Source organism: Elephantulus edwardii, unplaced genomic scaffold (assembly GCF_000299155.1).
Source record: "Elephantulus edwardii isolate Elephantulus edwardi_28Jun2011 unplaced genomic scaffold, EleEdw1.0 scaffold00004, whole genome shotgun sequence".
Classification (NCBI taxonomy): domain Eukaryota; kingdom Metazoa; phylum Chordata; class Mammalia; order Macroscelidea; family Macroscelididae; genus Elephantulus; species Elephantulus edwardii.
In genome coordinates this window covers 10042063-10052174 of record NW_006399754.1, presented here as the reverse complement: position 1 = coordinate 10052174, position 10112 = coordinate 10042063, and the positions used below count along the sequence as shown (strand labels likewise).

At 45.9% G+C, this 10112-nt stretch overlaps 2 protein-coding genes across 3 annotated transcripts in view; one reads left to right on the top strand and one right to left on the bottom strand.

The window, feature by feature from the left end:
- Positions 1–810, bottom strand: part of ALG5 (ALG5, dolichyl-phosphate beta-glucosyltransferase) — a 43738-nt gene extending 42928 nt beyond the window's left edge. The window contains exon 1 of one of the 2 annotated variants that reach the window (XM_006879548.1): positions 741–810. In XM_006879548.1, coding sequence (XP_006879610.1) covers positions 741–806 — 66 coding nt within the window. In that variant the 5' untranslated portion in view covers positions 807–810. The remainder of the gene's footprint in view (positions 1–740) is intronic. The other variant, XM_006879549.1, reaches the window with a different exon arrangement.
- A 4506-nt stretch (positions 811–5316) lies between these two features.
- Positions 5317–10112, top strand: part of EXOSC8 (exosome component 8) — a 14389-nt gene continuing 9593 nt past the window's right edge. The window contains exons 1-4 of the mRNA XM_006879547.1: positions 5317–5353; positions 7080–7116; positions 7482–7545; positions 9321–9394. Of these exons, the coding sequence (XP_006879609.1) occupies positions 5337–5353; positions 7080–7116; positions 7482–7545; positions 9321–9394 (192 nt within the window). The 5' untranslated portion in view covers positions 5317–5336. The remainder of the gene's footprint in view (positions 5354–7079; positions 7117–7481; positions 7546–9320; positions 9395–10112) is intronic.

Below are 10112 nucleotides of genomic sequence, written 5' to 3'. Positions count from 1 at the left end.
CTCTCTCTCTCTCTCCCTTGACTCCCTGCACACAGTGAGGTCCCATCCTGACAGTGCACTGCAGGCTGCTAATCTGAATGCTAAGAATGACATTTTCTCCATTTCCTAAGGAGATAGCAGGCTTTATCCAAGCCAGGTGGGGAGGGTTCCGTGGCAATTCTCCTGTTATTTCCAAAACGGCAAATGTTGAAAATGCTTCCGTATTTCCTGGCAAAGAATTTCTGAGTTTGAACTCAGAAAAAAAACATGGGCTGTCTAATTCTGAGATGTTCTACAGCCTTAAGGTCAAGTGCCCATCCTGGGTCTCTAGCTGGCCTTGTCCATCCATTCACTTACTGCAACCCGTCCCCGGGGGCCTTCTGTCCACGCTCAGGCCCTACTTTTTATTGCTTCACCACGTCAGCATCAGAGTGAGTCTAGAAAGCACATGGCAGAACTGCAGAGGCTGTCAGCTTGGAGGGATCCCGGAGGTGGGAGGCGACGGGGCGGTGGGCAGGGCTCTGGACACCAGGGGCGAAGACGGGAATGACAGGCTGGGAAAACCAACCCGGGCTTGGGGAACAGGAAAACAACGGAATGCCCTTTGAGGAAGAATGAGAGACCCGGCGAGGAGGGAGTGAAATGCTGGGAGAATTCCGGGAGCACGGCCTGGAGGAAGAGCGGGCAGCGGGAAGGGGACGATCAGGGAGCCGGGAGAGGGGTGAGCCGCGGCCGCGTTGGTCCCCGGCGCCTGTCCTCACCAGTATCAGGGCTGCGGCCGCCAGAGCCGCCCCGAGCACCACCAGCTGCAGCAGGAGCGGTGTCATCCTCCATGCCAAGCCGCCGCCAGGGCCGCCTCCGCCGCCCTATCCCGCCCCTACACACACGCGGAAGTGAGGCCGAAGGGCCCGCCTCCCGCCGGCGAGAGGGGCAGGGGGGGGGCCGCGCGGGGCTGCGGCCTCCGCACACAGCGCCCCCACGCGGCGGAGCCAGGAGGCGCAGGCGCGGAGAGGCGCCCAGAGCACTAAGCTCATAGTGAGCCCGCGTCAACTTGGGGTTTAGCTAATTATTAACATCATGATACATCTTCAAGGATATGTACATGTACAGCCAAGCACAATCAATAAGAGTGCATCTGAATTCCAAAATCAATCTCCATAATAGTCTATGTGTTTCCTACTGCCAAAGGGGCCCTTTAGAGTAGTGAGAGAAGATCTTCACCCTGAAACCCACAGCGTCCCTTTTCAGCAGGAAGTAGCTAAGAGAATACGCCGTCCCCTTTTCCTTATGACTCAGGGTGAAGTCTCTCTCAGGGAGGAGTGATAGGGAATGGCAAAGGATACACTGACAAAGAAGATTAATCAGAACTGGCTTTGACAAGCACTGTGGCATTTGGACAAGAACAAACTGGGAGGAAGGTAGAGAGAATAGTGCAACAATGAATGAGTGGAAGCCCAAAATCTCTGTAAATGTTTATGAAAATTAATAAAATATAATTATAGGAAAAAAAATAAACTCTAAATAGAAACTAAAAAAAAAAATTTAATGAACATTTACAGAGATTTTGGGTTTTCATTCATTCATTGTTGCACTTTTTTCTTTATCCCCGTCCCCCCAGTTCGCTCCTCTCTTTGCAAAAGATAAACTTTTTCGTTGGTATGCAATCCCCCCCGCCCCCGACCCTGCCCCCCCAAATGCACTCCACTATGCAACCTTAATTCTGGATTCATGTGATAATCATAATATGCTATCATATATCACTTTTAAACTGTTCTCTCCCTCATCTGTTTCAATTCAGTATACATAATCCAGTTTTTCTCAGTCTTACTCCAACCCTGATGTTAGTCACTTTCCACAACAGTAATTGTTAACTTTTTAATAGAATAGTGACTAGGGATGATAGAGAATTGATGCCTTTGCGCTGTGGTTCTGGAGAATATTGAATATACCATGGACTGCTAGGAGAACAAACAGGTTTATTCTGGAGAGCGTGAAGTCAGAATGCTCCTTGGAATCAAGGATTCTGAAGCTTCATCTGACATACTTTGGGCATGTTGCAAGGAGGAACCAGTCCTTGGAGAGGGACATCATGCTTAAGAAAGTGGAGGGACAGCGCAGGAGAGAAAGACCCTCAATGAGATGGATCGATTCATTGATTGGGGTAGTGAAAATAGGTGTGTCAGAGACAGTGAAATTGGCACAGGATAGAGCAGGTTTTAGGGTTGTTGTACGTAGGGTCACTATGAGTTGCAATAGACTTGAGGGCACATAACAACAAACAGCAATAGAATAGTTTTAATAATAACACTTAATTCCTTGTTCAGCTGGCATTTAAAATGCCGTGGTGGCACATGTAAGAAAGAACTCAGTTGTTAACGATGTTAGGAAGCGCTGGTGGTTTAGTGGAAAGGAATTGTGCTGCTAAAGCAAAGGTTACTGTTGTCGCTAGGTGCCTTCGCTTCGCCTGTGGCTCACAGCGACCCTATGCACAACATCTCTGAACTCTGCCCTATCCCAAGCCAGTCTCACAGTCTCTGACACACCTAATCCCATTACCCTGTCACTGTGCTGATCCATCTCCGCTTCGTTCTTCCTCCCCTGTGCTGTTCCTCCACCCTTCCAAGCATGATGTCCTTTTCCAAGGACTGGTCCCTCCTGGCCACATGCCCAAAGTACGTGAGATGAAACCTCAAAATTCTAGCCTCCAAGAAAAAACTTGTTTTCATCCTCTCTAGGACAGACTGTTTGTTCTCTTGGCAGTTGATGGTATGTTCAGTACTCTTCTCCAGCACCACAACTCAAAGGCATTGATTCTTGTTCTGTCATCCTTAGTCATCTTCCAACTCTCTGTTGCATAGCAAATAATTAGCACAGCAACTGCACATGTAGATGACACAATCTCACTTGGAGAAAGTAGACTTAAAACACTTACTAAAGATTAAAAAGTAGTCTTCAATATGGATTACATTTCACCATCAAGGAAACAAGAATCTTACCACTGGGCCAACAGACAACATCATGATTGTTGTTGTTGTTGTTGTTGTTAAGTGTCGTCGAGTCGCAGGCGACTCATAGCGACCCTATGAAGGAGAATCCTTGACGCTTGGGTGCCTTTCATCCTCTCTCCAAGTTCATAGGGTTTCCAGAGGCAAGCTATTATGGAAGTGGACGCCACTCCTCCTTCCACGCTTGTTCAATTGGGGAGCTCCACCCCACTCTCAGTCCACATTGTAGCCAACCATTAACGCATTTGACACATCCGTGTCACAGTGTTCATCCTCACAGCAACCACAAGTGACCACGGGACGGGAACTTGTACACCAGGGCTAGACGACCTAGAGGAATGTCTGAACAAAAACAATGAAAGACTGTCCTGAGGGCCACGAACTAAAAGTCACCCACCTTTGTCTTGGTCACATCGTTTTCTCTTCGCTGGGCCAGCTGATCTCTTTCTCTCTCTGTTGATGTTATTGTTGTTAAGTGCCATCGAGTCGCAGACATCATGATAGATGGAGAAAAGACTGAAGTTGTCAACGATTTCATCTTAATTGGAGCCATAACTAACACCCATGGGAGCCTCAGTTAAGAAATGAAAAGACTTGTTGCAGTGGGAAAATATGATGTCAAGGATCTCTTCTAAGTGCTAAAGAGCAAGGATGTCAGTTTAAAGACGATGGTGCATCCAAGGTCCTAGTCATGGTATTTTCAATGGTTTCCCATGCATCTAAAAGTGGAAGAATGACTATGGTAAAGACTGCAGGAGAATCCATGCCTTTTGCATGGTGGTGTTGGCAAAGTACCCCATGGACTGGTAAAAGAACAAACACATTTGTTTTGAAAGATGCCCAACCAGAGTGGCTTCTTGAGACAAGGATAGTGAAAATGTGTCCATTTACTTGGTCATATTTTCAGGATGAACCAATTTTTAGAGGCATCATGCTGGGAAAGAGGGAGGCTCAGCAGAGGAGAGGAAGCCCCTCAGTGGGATGTGTTGCCACTGTGACAATGGGCTTGAGTATGACCCGATCATGAGGCTGCCGCAGGATAAAGTAAGACTCAGGTCTGCTGTTCATAGGGCCCCCAAGTCGTTGTCAGCTTGACAGGACCCACGAAGAGCAGCTCTGGAATTGACTGGATTGCAATGAATTTGTCCTGTTTTATCTGGCCACCCTGTGAGCATGGTGGCGATTACACAAGGAAGCTCTGGTGACTTAGAGGTAAAGGGTTGTGCTGCCAATCCGAAGCAGGCGATTCCAATTCAACAGCCACTCCGCAGGAGAAAGATGAGCAATCTCCTCCCTCGCTATTAACCACGCACTGGAGGGTCCGCTATGAGTGATTCCGACCGAACAGCAAGCACATAACAACAAAACTGCTTCCTTAGAACTTTCTGTAATTGTGCAAAAAAGCATAGCTTGGTGAGGATTAATACGTTGCCGCACACTTTTAAATTGACGAACTCGCTTAGAAACACATTTTGCCGTCATTTGCGGCAACGTGTTAAAGAGCTCTAGTGGCGCGTGGTTAAGGTATTCCACTGCTAACTAAATTTCGGTGAGTTCAAACCCATCGTTGCTGTTATGTGCCCTCCTGCCGCTTGCAACTCTTTCTATGTGTACAACAGCTCTGAACCCTGCTCTATCCTGTGCTAACCTTATTGTATCTGACACACCTCCCCCATTACCCCAGTCGCTGAATCAATCTATCTTATCGATTAGAGAGTGAAAAATGTGGCCATCAACTTTCGTAAAGATCTACGGACTTGGGATCGCTGTAGCAGTTTTCTGACTGCCCTCCAGGGTCGCGAGGGATCAGAATCCACTTAATGGCAGCAGGTCTGGTTATAATGTGCAGTGTGCCTTACGACGGCGTTTAAAATTCATGCATTATCTCTCGTGCATTATCTCAGTGCCAGTGGCACAGGATAGAGCAGGGTTTAGAGCTCTTGTACATAGGGTCGCTATGAGTCGCAAGGCACATAACAACATGTCTCGTGTTGGAGCATGGTGCACTTTACCCGGAGGAGAGGTCACAGAGACACCCGAATGACGTTTCACGTTCGATTCTTTGCCGACCACTGAGCTTCCCTTTAAAATCTCAGCTTTCCTGGAAACCAGCAGCAGCATGTTTCTAAAGCGGGACGCCTCTTCATTTCTGTATTCGGAGATTCGTTACAACACATCAAAGGCAAGAAAAAATTCTAGGGGCATCTGGCTAGAGATTTCAGAAGTTTGCGGGCTGGGGAGGACCTGGGCCGCGGGTGCCCTTTTTTGCTTCCTTCCCGGCGCGGCGGGGCGCCGGCGGCCGCGTCGAAAGTGCGGAGGCGGAACCGGCGCGAGCGCGCGCGCGGGGGCAAGATGGCAGCCGGGTTCAAGTGAGTGCCGGGCTCCGGGCGGGCGGCGGGAGTTTTGTGTGTTGCGGGCATGGCAGCCGAAGGCTCGGGTATCGATCGGGATTAGCGCCGGAGCTAATCTCCCACCTGGACGCAGTCCCCGCCGGGGGGGTCACTTCTCTCCTGGCCGGAGCAGGCGACCTGCGTGGTTGGGATGCGAAGGAACCGCGCTTTAGCCGGGTGGGAGGGAAGCTGGAGGGGGATCCTCGGTGCGTAGGGTTCGGAACCCACTGCAAGCGCTTGTCGTGGATGTGTGGACGCCGGACCGAGTGGTCATCTATCGGAATTTACTGCATCTGCTTCCCGTGCGGCTCTGGGATGCAGTTGCGGGGAAGCGCTGGGCTGCGGACCTAGAGGGATGAGATATGGGAGAAGAGGCTTCTCCACTTACTTACAGTCTCCGAAACCAGTGACGGGCCGTTCTGCTCTGTCTTATGGGTCGACATGAGCCGAGATCTAGTCCAGGGCCGTGAGTTCCGAAGGTTTTAGTCGCACCTGTGTGTGCTGTCTTGGTGAAGCTGTGACTGCGGGAGAGAGTGTGTTCACGTGGGTGCAATCCACCGGCGGCTGCGCGGGAGAATGAGGGGCGAGCCTCACTTGCAGTTTGCAGCCTCAGAAAAGCTGCTGAAAGGTCAGCTGTGAACCTCCGACTGGACAGCACATGGCCGCCACCACCACAGGGAGCTGTTTGCCTTGAAATGCACTTAGGTGTTTGTGTACAGAGTTCTCTATACAGCAATATGTGGTGGTGTTTACCATCAAGTCGGAACTGACCCATAGCTGACCATTCATATATGTGCGGTTTAAAAAAAATTATTGTGTTTGTACTATCAAATCGGATCTGACTGGTACAGGATATTGTTCCTGCAACAGCAGAGCATCTGGTGGACTGGAACCGCGTACTTCTGGGATTGCAGTGCAGCTTCTTGCCTCTAGGCCACCAGAGCTTCCCTACATGTGCATTAAAGACAAAGATTTAGTTGTAGATCTGGTAACTAGTATACTTTTAAACTAATGGTGAGAGTAAAGGTCCCATCATCACCACCTCACAACCAAAATGTAAAAGGAAAATAAGTTCCTGGCGCTGCTAACATTATATTGGCTCCCCACCCAATAATTGTATCACTTACGAGATAATGAAAATTAACATGTAACCTTTTTCATGCTCACTATGTTAAAAATCACTGCTACAGAACAAAAATGGCATGTTTTGGTCTCATCTGCATTTATTTGACAAGGGTGAAGAGGAACAATTGCTCCTAAACCCCCTGGAGTTAATTGTGACTCACAGTGACCCCACTATGGGTTTCTAAGCTTGTAAATATTTTTTTCTTTCTTAATTTTACTATTTTGTGTGTATGTGTACCTTCAAATAGGATCTGACTGGTACAGGAGGAGATTGCTCCTCCTCCACCAGCAGAGCATCTGGTGGATTTGAACCGTGGACCTTTGGGATTGCAGCTCAGCTTCTTGCCACTAGGCCACCAGATTTCCTTAAGGTCGTCCATCTTTATGGAAGGAGGCTGTCCATCTTCCTTTCAGGAAATAGCCAGTAGATTTAAACTATTTGATTAGTACTACCCATCCAGGCTTAAAGATAACTGACAACATAAACAAAAGAAGTCATGAAAGAGATTTTGCAGATTGGCTGGAATTTTGGATTTATGTCAGGATTCATTAATTTACAGTTTTAATTTGTCTGTTTCAGAACTGTGGAGCCGCTGGAATATTACAGGAGATTTTTGGTAAGTAATGTCTTTTTGATAATATGCTTCTTTTCAAAAGGACAAATTTGAAAGAATTTAAGTAATTAATTGGTTTTGAATTTATTTTTTATTTCTATGTTTTTGAATATATTAAGCTTGCCTTGTGACCTAAAATGTGATCTATTCTGGAGAATGTTCCATGCACATTGGAGAAGAAGGTGTACTGTACTTTTTTGGGGTGCATTAGCCTATAAATATCTATGAAATTGAGTTGGTTTATTGTATGGTGGATTTGAATTTATTTTTATCTTAACATGGTTTAAGGAGTTTTACCTGATTGTGTGTAAAACACATATATGTACATACTGTTATATATTTTCTCATAAATAAACATTTTTATTTAGAAAGAGAACTGCCGTCCAGACGGAAGAGAACTTGGTGAATTCAGAACCACCACTGTCAACATAGGTGAGGATATTGTGAGTTCTAAAATAGGATGTTGAAGGTACTTTAATTACTTCTTAAAATATTTTTTGTCTTAGTTTTGGAAGACCAGTCACTCGCATTGGGAGCGCTGGTGTTGCCAAGCTGAAGGCCAAACCTCTCTGGCTATTAGAACCCGCAAGAGGTTCTGTGGGAGAAAGATGGGCAGTCTCCTGCCATGCGATTTACGTCCTCTAATAACCATCTGGCCGGTCAGGTATGAGGTGATTCTAACTCAGTGGCAATGAGTGAGTTTCTCTTAGTATTTCACTGACGGATTGACACTGACTGTAAAAACGGGCTCAGGTGTATCTCAAGAGACACTGAGAATGGCACAGGAGAGGTTCACATCTGTTTTTCCCAGGGTCACTGTGAGTTGTGGGTGATCTGATGACACCTAACAGCAGCAGTGCTGTGAGTGGAAGGCTAGTCAGACCCAGCTCATGGCTGACCCTCCGCTGGGTTTCCAAGGCGTGGGAGGAGGAAGCCTTTGTCTTGAGGAGCACCTGCATCATCTGGGCTTCATTGGATACTAGAGGGTCTATATGGCTAGTTTTCTTTTTGACGGACCACCTTTTCCCTAAGGAGCTCTGATGGAGCAGTAGGGAACTCTTGTGGCATAGAGCCTTAGTGCTGGGCTGCAGACTCAGAGTCTCAGAGGCTGGCATTCGGAATGCCCTAGCTACTCCTTAGGAGAAATGTGAGAAGGTCTGTGAAAAAGAAGTTTTGTAGCTTGGGGATCTCTGGCATTTTGACTGTGACCTGTAAGGGTCACTGTGCATGGGAATCAGCTCAGTGTTGAGTTGACTGAATGAGAAATGAGAAACCCTCTTGTTTGATTAAATTTCAGAGTAACTATTAAGCCTTTTTTGGCTTACTCATGTACTTTGGGCATGATGCTAGAAGACGCTGTTCATTGGAGAGGGACATAATGCTCGGAAGGGTAGAGGGTCGGCAAAGAAGAGGAAGCCCCTCGATCAGGTGGATGGACATGGTAACTGCCACAGAGGGTTCCAGTGTGGCAGGAAGTGTGAGGAAGACACAGGATAGGATGGGGTTCAGATCTGTAGTCAACAGGGGGGTTCTAGTCATACCTAAAAACAACAGTGAGCCTGTTTTTATCTTCCTTCCTTCAAAACCATAAAGACTTGTTTTCTTATGTGACTCTCACTCACTGTCATTAAGTCGGAAGCGTCTCATAACTGATCATCCATCGGGTTTTTCAGACTGTAAATCACATGGGAGGAGATTGCTCATCTGCTGAGGGGTCGCCGGTGGGTTCAGATGGCAAGATTCCCCATGTTCGAGTGAGCACTGCGGCTCCTACAGACGAGGCCGCCAGAGCTTCCTCTGTGTGACTAGTTCTTAATAAACCCTCCTGTTACAAATACCGATTTTTCTCATTTGAACTGTATGTGTTCCTAAATTCCGCCCTATGAGTCTCTTAAACATAGTTCAGCCTCATCTTAACCACATCTAAAGAAATGGAATGATGTCTTTCCATGAGGTCTCTACAACAGTCCTGTGATTGTGAATGAGAAATTATTAACTCAAATTCAGATGCATTCAGATGCGAAGAACATGCAAATATTTGTTAAAATAGTAATTTTAAATAGTTATGAACTATAGATATGTGGAAAATGAAGACTATATTTAGAATATGGAAATGAATGCTTAATTTTAGCTATATTATAGACAATTCTATAGCTATTTTTTGAATAAAAAATGCTTTCATTTTACCTAAATATTTATCTTTTCAGGTTCCATCAGTACAGCAGATGGTTCTGCTTTAGTGAAGCTAGGAAATACTACAGTAATTTGTGGAATTAAAGCGGTAGGTACTGTTGTCACTTACCAAAGTAGCTCTGCGTATTTATTAAATTATAACACACACAATTCTATTCTTGATTAGGTAGCTAGATATCAATTACTTCATCCTTATTTTCATTTCCATTTCTATGACTATTAGATAATACAGCCCAAGTTTAATGACTTTTTTAAAAAAACAAACACCACACACCTCCCTAAGTTTAATAACTTAATCTCTGGATATCAATGAAATGTATCAAAATGAAACTATTTTCAATGTCACTACCCTTTCTTTTTATAAATTGACTATGTCATTGCATCTTAAAGAGGATTGCTGGCAGCATTCTTCTAGCTAATGCTGGCATCTCACCTGTGTGACGTGTTTAGAATATTATGATTGTTCTAGAGAGAAGTCTGAGGGAATAATAGTTACTGAGTACCTGCTGTTTTCCAGGCTTCTTCTTGTCTTCTTTACAGAATGACTGTGCTTTGTCCTCAGTCAGTACAGTCTTTGAGTATTTGTTTTCTTTTTAGATGTTCAGTAAGTTGTCCAGGTACACAAAGTTCATAAGATAGCAGTGTATTTCTTTTGCCATTCTATATTCTTGCGCAAGAGGGGAAGACCCTCTATGAGATGGATTGATTCAGTGACTGGGGTAATCGGGATGGGTGTGTCAGAGGCAGTGTGATTGGCACAGGATAGAGCAGGGTTTAGGGCTGTTATATATAGGGTTGCTATGAGT